The following is a 23,588-nucleotide window of genomic DNA, read 5'->3' as shown; positions in this document are numbered from 1 at the left end:
TTACCTAGTAACTTTACTAAAAACACGATGACTATCTTTCGCGCTCGATACCACAAACTAAGCATGTTTGTGGTACGTGGCCCGCGTCACTTGACCCCCCGCGAGTTCCCCTCCGTTGCTATGCGAAAATACATTCGTCGCCCTACTGTAGGAAAAATTGTAATACTGTGGCCTGGGCGTTATAACACGTCCAGGGAGTTTCTGAGTGCCGATATCACCATCTTGAGGAAAAGCTTCTAATGTCGATTTAAAACTGCATACATACGAATTAACCTGTTCTAAAATTGTGAAATGAGTTCAGTTTTAAATTTGAGAAATATTGATTTCTTGTATTCCACTATTCGTTGTAGTCGAATACAAAATATATTTAAACAAACTTAGCTTGGCCTTCAGGCAAAAGGGATCCTATCAAATGGTAAACTTGACCTTGTATCTTAAAAGTAAGCATGAACGGATCTTCTGATAATTATTGAGCACCAAAGGATCATTTGAAACGCACTACTATAAGAGCGAATATTGTCTAATAACAGTTTACATTGCACCACAGAATACATAATAGTAGCTAAACGCTAATTGCACAGTATGTTCCTCTAAAAGTAGTGATTTTGTGAAAGGTTCCGGTGTATCTTCAAACGAAAGCCGACTCGCCTTACTACACTTTAAAGCATTACAAAAAGAACATACTACGTTAATATCGCCTATACAGAAAATGATCTGTAATCAATTGTGAGGTTATAAGCAAACCCACTTTTATATTTGTCAGACCACACCACCGAATTCGTAGATTGTTTACCTCAAGACATTAAGACTATGACGAAATCTGTCTGCAGTAAGACGGGCCTCTCGCTATTCGTACGTTTCCAGAGACCGAATAGTTTCAATTCTTAATCTTTCATTAAACAAACTTATTAATCGTTCTTGTCTTATATAATTGTAATATTCGCGTCCCTACTCTAGTCATTGCTTATGCTCATGTTCATCTTATTATGATGCACCCTATCATTTGTCAAACGGTCTTCATATTGAGTAGGGTTTCAGATTCTCGAGATAAAATGTCGTGATCAGTAGTGAGACGAAATTCCCTCTCAGTGAGGGTTTCGGTCTCACGGGATAGTACAATATGCCGTTTGCGATCAGCTGTGTGACGTCATACCCTCTCAGTGAAGGTTCGGTCTCACGGGATAGTAGGGGAGACCGGGTTTGGTTGTCTCACGGGTTGGATGTCACAGCGGTCTTAATACAAAACTGAACTAACGAATAAGTCTGTTGACCAGCGTGGCTAGAGCGATACAGTGACAACGCTATCCCCACTTCGCGTCAGACCGCCCCGATCTGACGTGAGGGCCTCACACGTGTTTATTGTTTTCGCACAGATTTTTTATGATATGAGGACCGAATATGCTCCTCATAACATCACTTTTTGTGAACGAAACGACAGCGCGGTTTAATTCAATGCCAACACCATCAGAAAAAAGGATTATTTTTAATTGTGAAAAAATGTATTATGATTTACACTACATATTAACACTCTTTTAACATTTAACATATAACATAAGTCTGTGAGTGTGTAAAAATAAATCCAGCTAATTACATATTAAACTTATGTTTATAATTTGGTATACGACATGAAAATATATTAATTGTCAAGCAATAATAATACAGATAAATACTGAACATAAGTATAATAGATATTAAGTAGTATTAGTTAAAATATACTTTGACTACTTTGACTGTTAGTTAAAGTTTATTTTTACTAACAACATGTAAATGAAGAAGAAATAATAATTACCAACGAACTAACCTTTTCTATAAAACTTAACACGGCACATTTTTCAAATTATCTTGCTCAACTCTACTAAAAAATTTGAGGGTTTTGTTGGAACTTTAATATGTAAAAACTATGATATATCTAAACTACGATACAACTTGCATGCGGAAATGCTCATTACAATTGTGAATCTAAAGAATAACTAACAACATACTGTTCAATTTTATTGAGCTGATGAATACCTATCTTTTGCCTGGAAGAAATCACCGTCGCCTAACAAATATAATGTGTTTTCTTATAAAACCGTTACATAATTTATTTTATCTACTTAGGTACTTAAATAATGAAAATGATATATTTATAAAATATAAAACATATTATGTAAAATGATTAAAAATAAATAAATGAAGCAACTACGATTCAAAGAAAACATCTTTTTCAGTGTGAAAATGCTCTAAGCAATCCTGGATGATGAACTGTATATCATGTACCTACTCTGATCCCAGTACGGTCGGTACGTCGATAGCCATAACGATAAATATTATAATCAGATAACCGCAAAGTCAAAATAAAAACATTACTTGTAAAGTTGTGAGTGCAAAATTTACGTTTCATTTGGCAATAAAATTTTTTTCGGTACTAAAACGTAGTAGTTTGATATGTGGATGGCTGCCCCTCCTCTCCTTCCTGAAAAATATCCTCCAAAATTTCCCGAGATACTTCCAATGATTGAACCATTGGACGTTGGACATTAACTTCAGTCAAAAATTGACGAAGCGGATGATTACTAATTTCCACTTAATCCTCGCTGCTACTGATTTTATCATCAAATCATCAATTTTCAAGTGGTGTAGTAAAAATATCAGCAGAAATCGTCTTCCAAAGGCGATATAATTTTATTAGCATTGAATCTGTAAATAAAAAAATCAAAAGTTAACTGTAAATCTATAAAAAAAGCTACTTACAAATAAAATTTTATCAAAAACTTCTGTTCCCAATGCACCTCAAAATAATAAAAGAATCATTCATTTCATTTCATTTCATTTCAATAAATACCTGTAAGTAACAACTTACCTTTTGTGGGAACGCATGATGGTGAAAATTCACAAAACACGAAGATTGCATTTGATATTTTTGGTTTTATGGCATTCAATTGCTTTATAAATATCACTACATAGTATGAAAAAAGTCGCTTTCTGTGTCCCTATGTCCCTTTGTATGCTTAAATCTTTAAAACTTCGCAACAGATTTTGATGCGGTTTTTTTAATAGATAGACTGATTCAAGAGGAAGGTTTTAGTACATAATTTATTAGGTTTTAGACAAAGCGGACGAAGCCGCGGGCGGTAAGCTAGTAAATTTATAGAACACGAAGATTTTTAAAATTGTAACTAATGAACACAACAATATATTAGTATACTCTTTGGAACACAATCATTAGATTAACTGTAGATAATGGTGTCTATTTTTACTTAAAATAATAAACATCTACCCTCACTTTAAAAAAATGTAGTTTATTATTTACACGAAATATATCTTATGGGAACGGAAGATATGGGTTAAAGAGTTAAATAAATAAATAACATAATTATATTTAAATTATTAATTTTTAACATTGTGTTCAGTAGTGTTAACATGTAAATTGATTTGATTTTTACGAAATCTCATAGATGGCGCTGTTACAAAATTAACATTATACAACTTACATTCTTTAAGCTATGTTTCTCTTCCCAAGTTACTTAAATGGCATAATTTTTATAGTGTCAATATAGATATTGTCAAACAACATTTATATATGCGTCATTTGATTATTAATTTCCAATAGTTAACGTGTAAATTGATTTGATTTTTATAACATTTAATAGATGGCGCTGTTTCTAATTTGTCTTTATACTACTAAATTCATTAAACTGTTTCTCTGCCCAAATTACGTAAATGACATAGTTTTTATTTTGTAAAGCTAGATAATAGCATGGCTTACTCGAAACCAACATTTAAACATGAGTCTTTAGATTGTACGCTGTCGTAATACACGGAATACGTAAGAAAAATAAAGGTTCACAGCTCCTCCCCCGTAGGTGATAGCTTGATAATATGTAGCCTATAGCCTCACCCGACCTGTTAGTAATATTCATGCAAAATTTGAAGTCAATCTATGCAGTACTTTTCGAGATTAGCTCAGACAAACATACAGACAAACAGACAAACAGACAAACAGACAAAAATTCTAAAAACTATGTTTTTGGCTTCTATATCGATTATAGATCACGGCCCAGGTATTCTTTAAAAAAAATATTCAATGTACAGTTTTGACTTTCCTACGATTTTATTATATGTATAGATATAGATAACCTGTGTTATTGAAATTTATATATCTAACGAGTAGGATTTTTATTGCATGATAGTTAAAACCCGCGGCTTCACCCGCGTGTTGCAAGTAAATTAACACTAATAGCGCCATTTTAAGGCAAATTATAAATAAAAATTTCTATAGATCATGCTTTAATGAAAACAATGAAAATCAGTGCAGCAGTTTTTTAGCTTATCTCGAACCGACGGACAGACTTTGTTTTATAGTGTGTAGTGTAAAAAAGAAAATTTTAACGGAAGTAAAATGTTTTTGTGAAAACAATGAAAATCAATGCAGCAGTTTCCGAGCTAATCTCGATCAGACAGACAGACACAACATATTACTTTATTTTATAATAATATGGAGACGAAATAACGAAACACAGTTATATTATAATAGTCTTTATTAACATAAAACCTATGAAGAGATCATACACGATTTACCTAGTTACAAACAGGTAAGTATAGTTTCCATATAATATTTATTTAACTATTTCTTCGGTTTCCACACAAAAGGTTCCAATCGTTTATCTTCTGGCAGTAGAGAATTTAATTCGTTCACGTCACGCAAAGTCTGAAAAAGATAATAATAAATATATTAAGGGCTGATTTTTCAATCGTTGTTTAAAACTTACCTATTCATCGTATAACGTATTAAACTACGATTCCAAAAATGTAGTCTAATAATCTAATTGTCCATATTTGACAGTTTACAGGTGACATTTTAATATGTTCGTGTAATACTTTATTGGACGGATAAATTTTAACCAAGGATTGAAAAATCGGCTCTAAGGGCCGATTTTTCAATGCCCAGATAAACAGCTAGATAGACTTTATTCTTCAGTTAACAAAATATTCAATTTTTCAATAGACGAATAGGACTTATCTATCGAATAACTACGTTATTTGAGGAATAAATCTATCTGCTGCTCCAACGGCCAGATAGCGTGCTATTCGACGATTAGCCGTTTGAGTTGACAACTGACGCGTCAAATTTGGGATATTTTCGTATGTAATAACATAGAGCGTAGAATTTTTACAATAAAGCCTCTTTCTATAAAATAATTATCAATTAAAATCATATTGAAATTGATGTTTTTGATAGTACCTACTGATGATCATGCCATTGAAAATTTGCCGGACGCTGCCTTTATGTCGTTTCCATCGTAAAATATATAAATTTTAACACAAATTTAATCAAAACTCTTTACTCGAATCAAAACAATAATCAACAATCATAGAACACAAGATAAACTTAAAATGCACTCTTGACGTGAGTCATAATGACGGTTGTTGACATATTGCAAGTTGACTCTATCCCGCTCTAACCTGACTAATTTAATATGTTTGTTTCGCCACTCCAAGAGCAGAGCTGCCAATATGGAAATATTTGGGCAGATAGTTATTCATCAAATAAATCACGATTGAAAAATAGGCGAGCCGTTATGAGTTAGATAAGCAATTGAATAAATCTATTCGAGGGGTAGTTATTAGACTGTTTATCTGGGCATTGAAAAATCGGCCCTAAGGCAAATAAATAATGTTCAGCTATCTGGTTTCCATAACACAAGCGAAAGCTTAGTATGGGATCAGATCGTGCCGTGTGTGAAAATTGTCCTGAAATATTGATTTATTATATTATTTATTTATGTACATTTTAACGGAATTGTATGTAATCCGTCGTTATACACAATTCCTAGGAAATGTATGTAATTCCTAAAATCGCACGGAAATGTGTAAAATAAATTATTTTATACTTTCACATTACACATTTCCTAGGAAATCTATACATTTCCTAAATAGCAATCGGAAATGTAAAACATTTCAGATATTGATATACGCGGGGACAGCGGGACGAGGGGACTGATTACTTTCCAAGTGAAAATTTGATTTTATAAGAATAAATAATATTTTATCGTGTGATACTTACGTTAAAAGTTAATAGATAGTTGATTTTAGAAATGTTAATTAGTGAGATAATATGAAGAATAATAGATAATATGAAATTATTATTTTACGGTATGACTGGTACCCGATTGTCTCAATAAGTGCTATTATAACAACGTGTTTTATTACAGAAAGCATTTACTTTATACATTTCCTAATACGATATTGGAATTATATACAATTCCGAGGAAAATTATATATTTCCTAGGATATCTATGCATTAAATAGTTTTTTAAACAATATATTTTTACATTTCCTGAATGGTATAGGAATTGTACACATTTCCTAGGATTTGTATACAATTCCTGATTTCATGCATTTCCGTTTTACTAGCTTTCCGCCTGCGGCTTCGTCCGCGTTTTGAAAGAAAAACCCGTATAGTTCCCGTTCCCGTGGAATTTCCGGGATAAAACCTACCCTATGCGTTAATCCAAGTTACCCTCTATATGTGTGCTAAATTTCATTGTAATCGGTTTAGTAGTATTTGCTTGAAAGAGTAACAAACACATACACACACATCCTCACAAACTTTCGCATTTATAATATTAGTAGGATTTATTTATTTATTCCCAAACAATATCTAACAAAAATAATGACAATAACAAAGAAAGAAATGTTATGGGACAACCCTTGATTTGATTTGAATTTGAAATTTGATATTTTGAATTTGAATTTGAATTTGGAGTTTGAAATTTGAATTTTGACATGTGACGTTTGAAAGTTAGAAGAAATTTGACTTTGTAGAATGTTATACAAGCCCAAGTGCTTTTGAGAAATCGCAAAATATCCTCAAAGTATTTACAGTACTCCAAAAGTGATAATGCAAATAGAAATCTTCTTCACAGTTCGGTAACTGTCATATTCCTCGAGCATCTGAAGACAATATGTATCTAAGTGGTCAAATGCATTTTCTTCATGCATAATTTAGTAAAATTTTTTTAGTCAAATGAAATACATTTTGGAAATACGACAATTAACGAAGATTTGCATGTGCATTATTACTTTTGGAGTACTGTAAATGTATAAGTAGGATTGATAGACTCACTGTGGTGAGCGTCGCGTTGCAGCGCGCGAGGTGGTGCGCGAGGTCGCGTGCGCGCGCGAGGCGCTCGGCCGCGCGGGCGTTCGCGCGCTGCCGCTCCACGCACAGCCCGTGCAGCCGCGCCGCCAGGCTGTCCGTCTGTTGTGCACAACACCACTATTATCCCTACTGTAAATTACACTCGCATTGCTCTGCTCCTGTTGGTCTTAGCGTGATGATATATTATAGCCTATAGACTTCCTCGATAAATGGGCTATATTGTATAACCAAAAGAATTTTTCAAATCGGCCCAGTAGTTCCTGAGATTAGCGCGTTCAAACAAACAAACAAACAAACTCTTCAGCTTTATAATATTAGTAAAGATTACTAGCTTTCCGCCCGCGCAGTCAAAGAAACACCCGCATAGTTCCCGTTTCCGTGGGATATCCGAGATAAAACCTATCCTATGTCCCGGAGTAAAAAGTAGCTTATGTCCTTTCTCGGGTATCAAAATATCTCCGTACCAAATTTCATGAAAATTGGTTCAGTAGTAATTATCGTATTCGTAGTCTGTGTGTAATGTCGAGTTTGAAGTGTCATGTATAAAGTGTCGATTTTGAAGTGTCAGGTGTTATGTATCGTATTCGTAGTGTCTGTGTGTAGTGTCGAGTTTGAAGTGTCGTGTATGAAGTGTCGAGTTTGAAGTGTCGTGTGTGAAGTGTCGTGTTTGAAGTGTCGTGTTTGAAGTGGTGTCTTTGAAGTGTCGTGTTTGAAGTGTCGTCTTTGAATGTCGTGTGTGAAGTGTCGTGTGTGAAGTGTCGTGTTTGAAGTGTCGTGTTTGAAGTGTCGTGTGTGAAGTGTCGTGTGCGAAGTGTCATGTGTGAAGTGTCGTGCTTGAAGTGTCGTGTGTGAAGTGTCGTATTTATAGTGTCGTGTTTGAAGTGCCGTGTGTGAAGTGTCGTGTTTGAAGTGTCGTGTGTGAAGTGTCGTGTTTGAAGTGTCGTGTTTGAAGTGTCGTGTGTGAAGTGTCGTGTTTGAAGTGTCGTGTGTGAAGTGTCGTGTGTGAAGTGTCGTGTGTGAAGTGTCGTGTGTGAAGTGTCGTGTGTGAAGTGTCGTGTGTGAAGTGTCATGTGTGAAGTGTTGTGTTTGAAGTGTCGTGTGTGAACTGTCGTCTTTGAAGTGTCGTGTTTGAAGTGACGTGTGTGAAGTGTCGTGTTTGAAGTGTCGTGTTTGAAGTGTCGTGTTTGAAGTGTCGTGTGTGAAGTGTCGTGTTTGAAGTGTCGTGTGTGAAGTGGTGTCTTTGAAGTGTCGTGTGTGAAGTGGTGTCTTTGAAGTGTCGTCTTTGATGTCTCGTGTGTGAAGTGTCGTGTGTGAAGTGTCGTGTTTGAAGTGTCGTGTTTGAAGTGTCGTGTGTGAAGTGTCGTGTGTGAAGTGTCGTGTTTGAAGTGTCGTGTTTGAAGTGTCGTATTTATAGTGTCGTGTTTGAAGTGTCGTGTGTGAAGTGTCGTGTGTGAAGTGTCGTGTGTGAAGTGTCGTGTGTGAAGTGTCGTGTGTGAAGTGTCATGTGTGAAGTGTTGTGTTTGAAGTGTCGTGTGTGAACTGTCATCTTTGAAGTGTCGTGTTTGAAGTGTCGTGTGTGAAGTGTCGTCTTTGAAGTGTCGTGTGTGAAGTGTCGTCTTTGAAGTGTCGTGTGTGAAGTGTCGTCTTTGAAGTGTCGTGTGTGAAGTGTCGTGCTTTAAAGTGTCGTGTTTGAAGTGTCGTATTTATAGTGTCTGGATGGAGTGTCGTGTGTGAAGTGTCGTGTTTGAAGTGTCGTGTGTTAAGTGTCGTGTTTGAAGTTTCGTGTTTGAAGTGTCGTGTTTGAAGTGTCGTGTGTGAAGTGTCGTGTTTGAAGTGTCGTGTGTGAAGTGTCATCTTTGAAGTGTCGTGTGTGAAGTGTCGTGTGTGAAGTGTCGTGTGTGAAGTGTCGTGTGTGAAGTGTCGTGTTTGAAGTGTCGTGTGTGAAGTGTCGTGTGTGAAGTGTCGTGTGTGAAGTGTCGTGTTTGAAGTGTCGTATTTATTGTGTCTGGATGGAGTGTCGTGTGTGAAGTTTCGTGTGTGAAGTGTCGTGTTTGAAGTGTCGTGTTTGAAGTGTCGTGTTTGAAGTGTCGTGTGTGAGGTGTCGTGTTTGAAGTGTCGTGTGTGAAGTGTCGTGTTTGAAGTGGTGTCTTTGAAGTGTCGTGTGTGAAGTGTCGTGTTTGAAGTGTCGTGTGTGAAGTGTCGTGTGTGAAGTGTCGTGTTTGAAGTGTCGTATTTATTGTGTCTGGATGGAGTGTCGTGTGTGAAGTGTCGTGTTTGAAGTGTCGTGTGTGAAGTGTCATGTGTGAAGTGTTGTGTTTGAAGTGTCGTGTGTGAACTGTCATCTTTGAAGTGTCGTGTTTGAAGTGTCGTGTGTGAAGTGTCGTCTTTGAAGTGTCGTGTGTGAAGTGTCGTCTTTGAAGTGTCGTGTGTGAAGTGTCGTGTGTGAAGTGTCGTGTGCGAAGTGTCGTGTTTGAAGTGCCGTGTGTGAAGTGTCGTGTTTGAAGTGTCGTGTGTGAAGTGTCGTGTTTGAAGTGTCGTGTTTGAAGTGTCGTGTGTGAGGTGTCGTGTTTGAAGTGTCGTGTGTGAAGTGTCGTGTTTGAAGTGGTGTCTTTGAAGTGTCGTGTGTGAAGTGTCGTGTTTGAAGTGTCGTGTGTGAAGTGTCGTGTGTGAAGTGTCGTATTTATTGTGTCTGGATGGAGTGTCGTGTGTGAAGTGTCGTGTTTGAAGTGTCGTGTGTGAAGTGTCGTGTTTGAAGTGTCGTGTTTGAAGTGTCGTATGTGAAGTGTCGTGTTTGAAGTGGTGTCTTTGAAGTGTCGTCTTTGATGTCTCGTGTGTGAAGTGTCGTGTTTGAAGTGTCGTGTGTGAAGTGTCGTGTGTGAAGTGTCATGTGTGAAGTGTTGTGTTTGAAGTGTCGTGTGTGAACTGTCGTCTTTGAAGTGTCGTGTTTGAAGTGTCGTGTGTGAAGTGTCGTCTTTGAAGTGTCGTGTGTAAAGTGTCGTCTTTGAAGTGTCGTGTGTGAAGTGTCGTGTGTGAAGTGTCGTGTGCGAAGTGTCGTGTGTGAAATGTCGTGTTTGAAGTGGTGTCTTTGAAGTGTCGTGTGTGAAGTGTCGTGTTTGAAGTGTCGTGTGTGAAGTGTCGTGTTTGAAGTGTCGTGTGTGAAGTGTCGTGTTTGAAGTGTCGTGTTTGAAGTGTCGTGTTTGAAGTGTCGTGTGTGAGGTGTCGTGTTTGAAGTGTCGTGTGTGAAGTGTCGTGTTTGAAGTGGTGTCTTTGAAGTGTCATGTGTGAAGTGTCGTGTTTGAAGTGTCGTGTGTGAAGTGTCGTGTGTGAAGTGTCGTGTTTGAAGTGTCGTATTTATTGTGTCTGGTTGGAGTGTCGTGTGTGAAGTGTCGTGTTTGAAGTGGTGTCTTTGAAGTGTCGTGTGTGAAGTGTCGTGTTTGAAGTGTCGTGTGTGAAGTGTCGTGTTTGAAGTGTCGTATTTATTGTGTCTGGATGGAGTGTCGTGTGTGAAGTGTCGTGTTTGAAGTGTCGTGTGTGAAGTGTCGTGTTTGAAGTGTCGTGTGTGAAGTGTCGTGTTTGAAGTGTCGTGTTTGAAGTGTCGTGTGTGAAGTGTCGTGTGTGAAGTGTCGTGTTTGAAGTGTCGTGTGTGAAGTGTCGTGTTTGAAGTGTCATGTGTTTTGAAGTGTCGTGTGTGAAGTGTCGTATTTAAAGTGTCTGGATGGAGTGTCGTGTGTGAAGTGTCGTGTTTGAAGTGTCGTGTGTGAAGTGTCGTGTTTGAAGTGTCGTGTTTGAAATGTCGTGTGTGAAGTGTCGTGTTTGAAGTGTCGTGTTTGAAGTGTCGTGTGTGAAGTGTCGTGTTTGAAGTGTCGTGTTTGAAATGTCGTGTGTGAAGTGTCGTGTTTGAAGTGTCGTGTTTGAAGTGTCGTATTTATTGTGTCTGGATGGAGTGTCGTGTGTGAAGTGTCGTGTTTGAAGTGTCGTGTGTGAAGTGTCGTGTTTGAAGTGTCGTGTTTGAAGTGTCGTGTGTGAAGTGTCGTGTGTGAAGTGTCGTGTTTGAAGTGTCGTGTGTGAGGTGTCGTGTTTGAAGTGTCATGTGTTTTGAAGTGTCGTGTGTGAAGTGTCGTATTTAAAGTGTCTGGATGGAGTGTCGTGTGTGAAGTGTCGTGTTTGAAGTGTCGTGTGTGAAGTGTCGTCTTTGAAGTGTCGTGTGTGAAGTGTCGTGTGTGAAGTGTCGTGTGTGAAGTGTCGTGTGTGAAGTGTCGTGTGTGAAGTGTCGTGTTTGAAGTGTCGTGTGTGAAGTGTCGTGTGTGAAGTGTCGTGTGTGAAGTGTCGTGTTTGAAGTGTCGTGTTTGAAGTGTCGTATTTATTGTGTCTGGATGGAGTGTCGTGTGTGAAGTGTCGTGTTTGAAGTGTCGTGTGTGAAGTTTCGTGTTTGAAGTGGTGTCTTTGAAGTGTCATGTGTGAAGTGTCGTGTGTGAAGTGTCGTGTGTGAAGTGTCGTGTTTGAAGTGTCGTATTTATTGTGTCTGGATGGAGTGTCGTGTGTGAAGTGTCGTGTGTGAAGTGTCGTGTTTGAAGTGGTGTCTTTGAAGTGTCGTGTGTGAAGTGTCGTGTTTGAAGTGTCGTGTGTGAAGTGTCGTGTGTGAAGTGTCGTGTTTGAAGTGTCGTGTTTGAAATGTCGTGTGTGAAGTGTCGTGTTTGAAGTGTCGTGTTTGAAGTGTCGTATTTATTGTGTCTGGATGGAGTGTCGTGTGTGAAGTGTCGTGTTTGAAGTGTCGTGTGTGAAGTGTCGTGTTTGAAGTGTCGTGTTTGAAGTGTCGTGTGTGAAGTGTCGTGTGTGAAGTGTCGTGTTTGAAGTGTCGTGTGTGAGGTGTCGTGTTTGAAGTGTCATGTGTTTTGAAGTGTCGTGTGTGAAGTGTCGTATTTAAAGTGTCTGGATGGAGTGTCGTGTGTGAAGTGTCGTGTTTGAAGTGTCGTGTGTGAAGTGTCGTCTTTGAAGTGTCGTGTGTGAAGTGTCGTGTGTGAAGTGTCGTGTGTGAAGTGTCGTGTGTGAAGTGTCGTGTGTGAAGTGTCGTGTTTGAAGTGTCGTGTGTGAAGTGTCGTGTGTGAAGTGTCGTGTTTGAAGTGTCGTGTGTGAAGTGTCGTGTTTGAAGTGTCGTGTTTGAAGTGTCGTATTTATTGTGTCTGGATGGAGTGTCGTGTGTGAAGTGTCGTGTTTGAAGTGTCGTGTGTGAAGTTTCGTGTTTGAAGTGGTGTCTTTGAAGTGTCATGTGTGAAGTGTCGTGTTTGAAGTGTCGTGTGTGAAGTGTCGTGTGTGAAGTGTCGTGTTTGAAGTGTCGTATTTATTGTGTCTGGATGGAGTGTCGTGTGTGAAGTGTCGTGTGTGAAGTGTCGTGTTTGAAGTGGTGTCTTTGAAGTGTCGTGTGTGAAGTGTCGTGTTTGAAGTGTCGTGTGTGAAGTGTCGTGTGTGAAGAGTCGTGTTTGAAGTGTCGTATTTATTGTGTCTGGATGGAGTGTCGTGTGTGAAGTGTCGTGTTTGAAGTGTCGTGTGTGAAGTGTCGTGTTTGAAGTGTCGTGTGTGAAGTGTCGTGTTTGAAGTGGTGTCTTTTTATAAGTGTCGTGTGTGAAGTGTCGTGTTTGAAGTGTCGTGTGTGAAGTGTCGTGTGTGAAGTGTCGTGTTTGAAGTGTCGTATTTATTGTGTCTGGATGGAGTGTCGTGTGTGAAGTGTCGTGTTTGAAGTGTTGTGTGTGAAGTGTCGTGTTTGAAGTGTCATGTTTGAAGTGTCGTGTGTGAAGTTTCGTGTGTGAAGTGTCGTGTGTGAAGTGTCGTGTTTGAAGTGTCATGTGTTTTGAAGTGTCGTGTGTGAAGTGTCGTATTTATAGTGTCTGGTTGGAGTGTCGTGTGTGAAGTGTCGTGTGTGATGTGTCGTATTTGAAGTGTCGTGTGTGAAGTGTCGTCTTTGAAGTGTCGTGTGTGAAGTGTCGTGTGTGAAGTGTCGTGTGTGAAGTGTCGTGTGTGAAGTGTCGTGTTTGAAGTGTCGTGTGTGAAGTGTCATGTGTGAAGTGTCGTGTTTGAAGTGTCGTGTGTGAACTGTCGTCTTTGAAGTGTCGTGTGTGAAGTGTCGTCTTTGAAGTGTCGTGTGTGAAGTGTCGTGTGTGAAGTGTCGTGTGTGAAGTGTCGTGTTTGAAGTGTCGTGTGTGAAGTGTCGTGTGTGAAGTGTCGTGTGTGAAGTGTCGTGTTTTAAAGTGTCGGGTTTGAAGTGTCGTATTTATAGTGTCTGGATGGAGTGTCGTGTGTGAAGTGTCGTGTGTGAAGTGTCGTGATTGAAGTGTCGTGTTCGAAGTGTCGTGTTTGAAGTCAATCAATGGGTAGAATGTATTAGCCACATAATATTATAATTAAAACATCTGTAATTTGTAACTACATTCTTGCAAATAAATATAATGAAGTGAAACTTCTTTTCATCAAGGGTTGGAAAAAAATTTAGTGTAACATTTTTTCGTCACGCGTGACCGCCATCGCCATCGCCATCTTTTTCTTATCCCTACCACACGTGACTCGACGTATTTCTGTAAAGTTGCATATAGTAAAATATTATTTTTTGAAAAGTAAGGTCAAAAAGAAGTTTCACTTCTTACGCTTCCGCTTCATAACATCACACGTGTAAGCATTTGAATACAAAAAAATATTAACCATCATGATAACTTCAAATCGTCATCGCATTTATTTATCAATAAAACAATAACTTTTTAGCACTGAATATTTATACAAAAATTTTGTTTCAACAAAAAACAAAATTATTCACTATCATCATCCAAAAAATTTTTTCAAAATAAATTACCATAAGAATCTATACTAATATTATAAAAAAAGAGTTTGTTTGTTTGAACGCGTTAATCTCGAAAACTACTGGTCCGATTTGAAAAATTCTTTCGGTGTTAGATAGCCCATTCATCGAGGAAGGCTATAGGCTATATATCATATCGCTAAGAACAACAGGAGCGGAGCACTACGGATAAAACCGCGGAGCACGGCTAGTGATAATTAAATACCTCCTTAATCTGTTCCACGATCTGCGCCTGCGCCGCGCAGAGCGGATGCGCGCACGCAGCCAGGTGCGCTTGCAGCCGACACACTAGACGGACCCACGGACGACAGTCTAGACCTAAAATAACACCAAAATTGTTCGAAACTACAATAAATTGAGAAAAAAATGACATCAATGACATGAAACTACGATAAATAAAAAAAAAATTCTAAAAAAATAGTGCTACCTCGAAAAACAAATTAATCGAAACATGTTCAAACCCACAAAAAATATACATTTGCCACTTGATAGTAACAAAAATTTAATGCCTATGTGAAAGATAAAGGACTTGTAATAATATGGCGATTAATTGTGTAACGTGATTGTAATTTATAACGTAAAATTAAAAAAGGAGCGTGCGTACCGAGCATACGTGTCAGAAGTACACGTAGCATACGAGTCACTTAGACAAAATTCAAAGATTACAAAATCGTCGCCTTACTCCATGACGTGATGGCATGGCATGACACGACCTTCAAATTTTACTCCGAACGCGCCTAAAAATGTTTCAATTAAAAAAAAACTGTGCCCAGTTAAGAAAAATAGTATCAAAACGCTTAAATACAAAAAAAAATGTTCAAATCTCTAAAAAATACAGTGTATTTGAAAGGAAAAATATTAATTGGAACAATTAAAATAAAATGCGCGCTCCCGGCTTTTAAGATTGATATTAGAACACATATAAAAGAACTTTCCTAACTAAATAGGTACTAACCTTCTAAAACCTCAGGGTCCCGAGCACCAGGTAGACCCAAAGTACCCCTCATGATCGGCAGGAATGTTGGTATCTCCTGTGAATAACAAAAAATATTTTTGTAAAAAACACTTGTTAGTGTGTTCCAAAATTATTTAGACTAGCTGCGCTTCGCGGTTTTACCCGCAGTACTACGCTCCTGTTGGTCTAAGCGTGATGATATAATACAGCTTATAGCTTTCCTCGATAAACGGGCTATCTAACATCGAAAGAATTTTTCAAATCGGACCAGTAGTTCCTGAGATTAGCATGTTCAAACAAACTTAATCTTTATAATATTAGTATAGATTAAATAAAAACTCAAACTCAACTAACCTGCAACCTCTGTATATCTTCATCTAATTGTGTATCTGTAGCGGCCTTAACTACCACTATATCCCGGCTTCGCTTTCCTTTTCTTGACTGTAAACTCATTTGACGTCGTTGGAGCGCTTTTTTCCCGTCGCGTTGTAATTTCGACGTGTTCTTTGGGGAATCTGTAAATCAAAATAAACATAAACTCAAACATTTGTTTATTCAATTAGACTTCTTATAGAAGCACTTTTAAATCGTCATAACATATTTTTAACCGATAACCAATAAATACAACACCAACCACATTTTTCATTCAATCATCAATCAATCAATCGATTGAACAATCATTAGTTGTTCGTTAATCTATTATTTTTTTAAATTAGTTTAATTATTGAGAATAAATTGTAATTTCTTACTTAAAACTTAATACTTAATTACTTATATTATGAAGCTGAAGAGTTTGTTTGTTTGTTTGTTTGAACGCGCTAATCTCAGAAACTACTGGTCCGATTTGAAAAATTCTTTCGGTGTTAGATAGACTATTAAACGAGCAAGGCCATAGGCTATTCTATATCATCACGCTAAGACCAACAGGAGCGGAGCTACGCGGGTGAAAACGCGGAGCGCAGCCAGTTACGCATAAACTTTGTAAAGAAAGCTAATAGCAAAATATTACAACTTGTATTTAGCTGAAGCATCAGGTTTGTTCTGTAACAGCAATTTAATAAATAAATATATGAGTACATACCACCAATCGGTCGATCCACTGTATAGGAAATATACGGCAACTCTGAATCTGAACACATGCTAGCACCAGGCGAATTGTTGCCACTTGCTGAAGCGTCAGGACGGCGGACATCTTGAAATAATAATATTATACTATGATAAATGTAAAGGGTAGAAGAATATTAAAATATGGAACACTAAATAAAAATAAAGTTTTAACCCATTGACCACCGAGGGGCCCGATGAGAACACGACACAATAGATTTTCTATTGTGTCTGTGATTCCAGGGCTGAGGCATTAAACCAATATTGATTTTTCTTGTTACATCTGATTAAATTATATTTCAGCTTTATTTTCTAGAGGAACTTCTTTCACACTGTTTCTTTTTTCACTTAATCACTGATATGGATTGTCAAAAACTTAGATCATTATTTTTGAAAAACATGAATTATTTAATTTAATTGTTTTCTGCTATGATAAATGCAACTAAATTAAACATGTAATATAATCTTAATTATTATTTATACAGTTCTAATCCATACTAATATTATAAATGCGAAAGTAACTCTGTCTGTCTGTCTGTTACTCAATCACGCCTAAGCTACTGAACCAATTTGCATGAAATTTGGTATGGAGATATTTTGATACCCGAGAAAGGACATAGGCTACCTTTTATTGCGAAATATGTTCCACGGGCGAAGCCGGGGCGGACCTCTAGTATAGCATAAAAATTTATAACTTGTAGTATACATTCCATCCAGATCAGTTCAGTTGTACTTCTACAATTTCTAAAGGTTTTGATTTGTAAGTTAATTTACTTATGTAATCTATCTATACATATATATAAAAATGAAAAAACCCGTTTTCCTTGGTCACAGCATCACGCGTGAACGGATGGACCGATTTTGATAATCCTTTTTTTTATTATATTCCTTGAAGTACGAGGATGGTTCTTATGTAGAGAAAACGTAAATATGTACCACGGGCGAAGCCGGGGCGGACCGCTAGTACTAAATAAAATAGAAAATTACTGCATCGCATATATGTGCGATATATATGTTTGATATGCATGCAAATACTACCAATTGCAATGAAATTGAGCACACATATAGGTAACTTGCATTAACACATAGGATAGGTTTTATCACGTTTTATCCCGGAAATACACCAGTAACGGGAACTATGCGGATTTTTCTTTGAAAACGCGGGCGGAAAATTAGTTTTATAATAATTATAATGAAATTACCTGCAAAGCTAGTACCAGCTACGGTATACCCTCGACGCACTGGCGGTGCTCGCTGCGGCTGCTTTGGCGGTAAAGACTGTTCCGAACCCATGTTAAGCTAGAAATAAGTTGTAGTTGAAATTAAAGTTCTATTAAATATATTCGATAATACTAGGCTAAGTATGTAAAATGTAATTAATTTGAATAGTTTAAGGATTGATTTTGGTGGAATTATAATAGGTACCTATTGGTGTTATAATAGATACTATGTTAAAGTAGGTACTTACCCGTTTTTCGGTAAGCTAAAGATAAAGCCAGCTAAACTAAACTTAAATTCTATGAGTACTTTTTTACGAATTGAAAATGTTCAATATCTCACGATGTAGGTACCTAGTAGTTTTGTATGCAAAAGTGAATTATAAAATAATCTAATTTCTACATTCTTTGACGATTATTGTTATTTACATATGAATACTTATTTGACATTTTTGACAATAGTCGTTAATTGACATCAGTAATGTTTTATTGTCAATGATTTCATTGAATGATGAATTTCTAAACGTTAAATTTAACAAATATAATCTATATAAATCTAACAAATAAAAAACTCTTTCGAGTGAAACAGAGGGATGATAGATCCTCACTTCGCCAAATACATGCCGGCGTTCCACAAGGCTCTGTTCTCGGCCCTGTTCTATACAAAATATTTACTGCGGACCTACCAGTAGCTAGTGACGTAACCGTTGCAACTTATGCTGATGATGTAGCCTACCTTGCTAGAGATGATATCCCAATAGCAGCAAGTGATAAGCTTCAACGCTTACTGGATGTAACCTGTGAATGGATGAGGAAATGGCGCATCCGTACAAGTGCTCAGAAGTCACACCACATTACATTCACCTTAAGGAGAGGCAACTGCCCCCCAGTCAAATTTGGTGATGATGTGCTGACGGATAGCGAACATGTTAAATACTTGGGCTTCAACCTAGACCGAAGACTCACCTGGGCCACCCACATCAAAAAGAAACGAGACGAAATAAATTTTAAGTTTCGCAACCTGCAGTGGCTTATGGGAAGAAACTCTGTCCTGTCTGTGGACAATAAGCTATTAATCTACAACACCGTTTTAAAACCTATCTGGACCTATGGTGTCCCATTGTGGGGAACTGCCAGTAAAAGTAACATTATGTGCATTCAACGTATCCAGAATCACATACTGCGTACCATCGCAAGCGCCCCCTGGTTTACCAGAAATGTGGAGATCCATGAATATCTGAATGTACCGACCGTTCAAGCTGAAATTGACAAATTTAAAAATAGATATGCCGACCGCCTGTCGCGTCACCCCAATCCCCTTGCCCAAGAACTTGTAAAACCTTCCCCCATGACCAAAAGGCTGAAAAGGAAGGATGTTTTCTAGAAGACAGACGAGACGCTGGTCTCGTCGTCTACATAATCTCACGCAGGCACCACATCTGCTTATAGTCTTGCGACTGATTGCAGATTAAACGGCAAAAAAAAAAAAAAAAAAAAAAAAAAAAAAAATTTAACAAAATAATTTTTTTGTTGCGAAAATGATTCTTGTTAAGATAGTTGAAGTTAGTTGCTATTGAAATTTATTATAATTACTACTCGAAATAAAGTACAACATTAATTAAAATGTTGAACCATAAGACAGGTATTTAAGACCCAGTAAATTGAATAAAAAAAGAATTACGTCTACGTGTCAATTACGTCATTAATGACAGCGAAAGAACTTGTTTTTGTGGTGGGCACTGTGTCGTTGATTTATTAATATATTAAAGTTTTCTTTATTAAAACTATGTTATAAACTTTTGAAAATGGTGGACGAAGGTACTAGGAAGACTTTAGGCAGCATTCCCTTGCTGAAAACAAAAGCAGGTCCAAGAGATAAGGAATTATGGACGACCCGATTAAAGGAAGAATATCAAGCTCTCATTAAGGTATTTAACCCTCTTTCTCTCGTAATTATTGATTTTTTGGACACGTTACAATGTCTGTCTTGTTAAATATTATCGCTGTGGCCTATTTATGTATAACTTACGAAGTAACACGACTACTTTCTAAATCGACTTCACGTAGGTACATAACAACGTTAGAATATTTATTATATTACGCTGAATGAAATATTACCATTAGTATACTTAATACTACATTACAAACAGGAAATAAGCGTGAGGTGACACATTATTTGTTGTTACCTACTATATATTTCACGTTTCAATATAGTGTTGAACTGTTGATGTATTCTGATTAGATAGATAGAGCCTCTCATCTTAACATTTATTATTCAAACAACAACTTGCCACAGAGGTTGTGTGACAGAGATCACATTAAAGTGATAAAGCTGCCTTTAATGTACAAAACTGTTTTAAAATTGTTTTTTTTTTTTAATAATTAGAAAATAATAAGAAATCCACTTTATTGAAATATTTACTTAATACATAAAATGATTTAATTTTCAGTATGTCCAAAACAACAAAGAAGCAGATAATGATTGGTTTCGACTAGAGTCAGATAAAACAGGCACCCGCTGGTTCGGCAAGTGTTGGTACATTCATAACTTGCTGAAATATGAGTTCGATCTTGAATTTGATGTAAGTATGATATTTGTATGGAAATCCATACTAATATTATAAATGCGAAAGTAACTATGTCTGTCTGTCTGTTACTCAATCACGCCTAAACTACTGAACCAATTTTCATGAAATTTGGTATATGTAATATGGAGATATTTTTATACCCGAGAAAGGACAGGCTACTTTTTATCCCGGGAAAATGACGGGTTTTTCTTTGAATGCGCGGGCGAAGCCGCGGGCGGAAACCTAGAACAAAATATATTTTCAATTATAGTCAACTAGCTGTCCCGGCAAACGTTGTTCTGCCTTACTCTTCATCATTTAGGGGTATGAAAAATAAATGTTAGCCAATTCTCAGAGCTACCCGATATGCACACAAAATTTCATGAGAATCAGTCCAGCCATTTTGGAGGAGTATGATAACTAACATTGTGACAGGGGAATTTTATATATAAAGATAGTATTTGGTGTTGTTTTTAGGGTTCCATACCTGAAGGGTAAAACAGGACCCTATTACTAAGCCTCCACTGTCTGTCTGTCTCCAGGCTGTATCTCATAAACCTTGATAGCTAGAAAGCTGAAATTTCCACAAATGATATATTTCCTTTGCAGCGATAAAGTGTTTGTTCTGTTTGTCTAATAATAGGAATAATTATAAGTGTATTTTAAATATATTATGTACACATTATAGACACAAAGACCCTTTTATTGAAGTGAAACTTCTTTATCGGGGTTGGAAAAAAAGTGTAACATTTTTTCGTTACGCGTGACATTTTTCCGTTACGCGCCATCTTTTTCTCATCCCTACCATGCGTGATTTTCTGTAAAGTTGCATATTATAGTACTTAAATTATTTTTTGAAAAATAAGGTCATCAAGAAGTTTCACTTTTTATGTGTGTACACTAATACATGCACACATTTTTTGTATTATTTTCATTATTACCCTATTTGCTCTTCTATAAAATGACTCTGGTATTTTTATTCTTAGATACCCGTGACCTACCCGACCACAGCACCAGAGATAGCGCTTCCCGGGCTCGACGGGAAAACGGCGAAAATGTACAGGGGCGGTAAAATATGTTTGACCGACCATTTTAAGCCGCTATGGGCGAGAAACGTACCTAAGTTTGGTATAGCACACGCTATGGCTTTGGGGGTGAGTAGAGTTTGAAACTAGCTAATTTATAAAATACTAGCTTTCCGCCCGCGTTTTCAAAGAAAAACCCGCATAGTTCTCGTTCCCGTGGGATTTCCGGGATAAAATCTATCGTGTGTGTTAATCCAAGTTCTCCTCTACATGTGTGCTAAATTTTATTGCAATCTGTTTAGTAGTAAGAGTAACAAACTCACACACATACACATCCTCACAAACTTTCGCATTTATAATATTAGTAGGACTAGCTGTGACATCGTAGCATCTAAGACCATTTACCAGTCGTTTTAACGCTTGTAGTAATCATAAAATCTATTAAAATCAAGCTAACCGAAATAATAAATACATAATGACATTATATTATTATTTAAAATACAACTAAAAGCAAGAGTAGATGTGCAGTATCACCTGTGAATAAAAATTATTCACTGACTAGCTGTGCCCCGTGGTTTTGACCGCATTGCTCCACTCCTGTTGGTCTAAGCGTGATGACATATAACCTTCCTCAATAAATGGGTTATCTAACACTAAAATAATTTTTCAAATATTGACCAGTAGTTCCTGAGATTAGTGCCTTCAAATAAACAAACTCTTCAGCTTTATAATATACTAGCTGTGCCCCGCGGTTTTACCCGCATTGCTCCGCTCCTGTTGGTCTAACCGTGATGATGTATAGCCTTCCTCGATAAATGGTCTATCTAACACCGAAATAATTTTTCGAAATCAGACCAATAGTTCCTGAGATTAGCGCGTTCAAACAAATAAATTCTTCAGCTTTATAATATTAGTATAGATAATATTGTATTAATATAGAGGACTATATTTATATTAACTTTATTCTTCTACAAGTTTTAATGTAATTATTAATTAAAGTAATAATAATAATATTTTTTACAGTTGGGTCCATGGCTAGCAGTAGAAATTCCCGATTTGATAGAAAAGGGGGTAGTTAAATATCAAGAGAAATCAGAAGAAGCGAAATGACCTGTATATTATATTGTTATATTAAATATTTTTTTACTTATTTTTTGTTTTATTCAACCATAAATTTTAAGCTAGTGTTCAAGTATTACGTTATGCAATTTTTAAAGATTTTTTACCCCCCCCCCCCCCTTGTTTATTTCTGAAGATGTCTTGACTTCAAAAATTAACATTTGATAATATAATAATAATCACTATTAAGCATACTTAATTAACTTTTCTAGTAAATATTGGTTTGTACTGTTTTAAAACTAAACTGTGGAACCAATTTTGATAAATTTTGTCACAAGAATTAAAAATAATTTAAAATATATTTTAGCGCAAACTTTGTCGTCTTTGGGTTTTTATATATAAGTGTAGTTATGCTATAATTAGGGTATTTTCTATGTAATGTTCCAAAAGCCTCAGGTATTTGATAAAATATTTAAGTCAACACAAGCAAAATAGTGAGAATAAAAGCTATTATTAAATAAAATTGAAACTAAACCAATAAAATGTTATCAAAAACATATTCTAAATCACATTGTAGCAAATTTTATGGTTATTGTGTTGTGTTATAAATTTTAACAGCGAAAAATTAGGTAAGGCAAAAATTGTATGTATGAAAAATGGTATGAAATGATATTTTATTATTGATATTGAACCAAACGCTATACAAAATTAAGGTAAGTAGGTAGTAGTTACTTGTGTTTGATTTTACGCGAGTATTATACAATTACAATTAAACATTTTAAACGCGATTTATTCATTATACTTATTAAGTATTATCCCGATGTTCCCACGCTCGCTGCAAAGTGTCCGAAACATCGGGATAATAATATAATGAATAAATTGCGTTTAAAATCCGTTAAAATCTTTAATAATAATAATAAAGCCCTTTATTCTGAAATCAGTAAACAATTAAACATAATCTAACACTATACATAAATGAATTTTAGTTAATTTTACAATATGTCTCTAATTTCAGTGTGCCTGTTGGCATAGGCCTCCTCCAAAAACTTAAAATCTTAATGTTAATGTTAAAATCTTTAATTGTACCTAAATTTAAATTTATAATGCCCGCGTAATGCAAAATATATTTTATCATAGGTATTGTTGTATGTACCTATTTCTTGTAGGTATAGACTTATCATATACAAGAAAATCATTAATATATCACATACTTACGTCATAGATAGTTACCTACATTCAATTTAAATTATTAAAAAACATAATATTAATATTATATTTCTGAAATGAAGAATACTTAGAGTATAATCTTTAGTACTTACCAAGGTACCTACATAAATAATAATATAGAATACAGATAATTCAATACTTTAAACTTTAATAGAACTTTTTAAATTTTTCAGAATGCATCTCAGTTGGCAGTGGATCGCTTTATTTTCTTGTCTATGGTCCATTGGAAAATGTGTCGTGAGTATAAATCTTTATTAATTACTAGTATTCCGCCTGCGGCTTCGCCCGCGTTTTCAAAGAAAAACCCGCATAGTTCCCGTTCCCTTGGGAGTTCCTAAGGATAAAACCTAGCCTATAGTCTATAGTGGATGATGAAGCTTTCGATTGAAAGAATTTTTAAAATCGGTCCAGTAGTTTATGAGGAGTTTATGAGCCTATTCATGACA

At 36.4% G+C, this 23,588-nt stretch overlaps 2 protein-coding genes across 4 annotated transcripts; one reads left to right on the top strand and one right to left on the bottom strand.

Moving 5' to 3' along the window:
* Positions 1-4,502: 4,502 nt before the first annotated feature.
* LOC123704370 (BLOC-1-related complex subunit 5) lies at positions 4,503-17,700 on the bottom strand. 3 transcript variants are annotated; one of them, XM_045652725.1, is made up of 8 exons: positions 17,516-17,700; positions 17,250-17,346; positions 16,025-16,135; positions 15,298-15,458; positions 14,944-15,019; positions 14,194-14,306; positions 7,109-7,261; positions 4,503-4,690 (listed from the first exon to the last, which is right to left on the bottom strand). In XM_045652725.1, the coding sequence occupies exons 2-8, from the start codon at positions 17,338-17,340 to the stop codon at positions 4,607-4,609; spliced, it is 789 nt and encodes a 262-aa protein (XP_045508681.1). In that variant the 5' UTR covers positions 17,341-17,346; positions 17,516-17,700; the 3' UTR covers positions 4,503-4,606. The 3 variants fall into 3 exon arrangements, with proteins under 3 accessions (XP_045508681.1, XP_045508682.1, XP_045508684.1); XM_045652726.1 differs by having other exon boundaries at positions 7,109-7,243; XM_045652728.1 differs by lacking the exon at positions 7,109-7,261.
* A 1,283-nt stretch (positions 17,701-18,983) lies between these two features.
* On the top strand, positions 18,984-22,006 carry LOC123704373 (ubiquitin-fold modifier-conjugating enzyme 1). Its single transcript, XM_045652732.1, has 4 exons — positions 18,984-19,192; positions 19,715-19,846; positions 20,818-20,985; positions 21,880-22,006. The coding sequence occupies exons 1-4, from the start codon at positions 19,070-19,072 to the stop codon at positions 21,964-21,966; spliced, it is 510 nt and encodes a 169-aa protein (XP_045508688.1). The 5' UTR covers positions 18,984-19,069; the 3' UTR covers positions 21,967-22,006.
* Positions 22,007-23,588: the final 1,582 nt, after the last annotated feature.

This window comes from Colias croceus, chromosome 29 (genome assembly GCF_905220415.1).
Source record: "Colias croceus chromosome 29, ilColCroc2.1".
NCBI lineage: Eukaryota > Metazoa > Arthropoda > Insecta > Lepidoptera > Pieridae > Colias > Colias croceus.
This window is presented reverse-complemented; position numbering and strand designations above follow the sequence as displayed.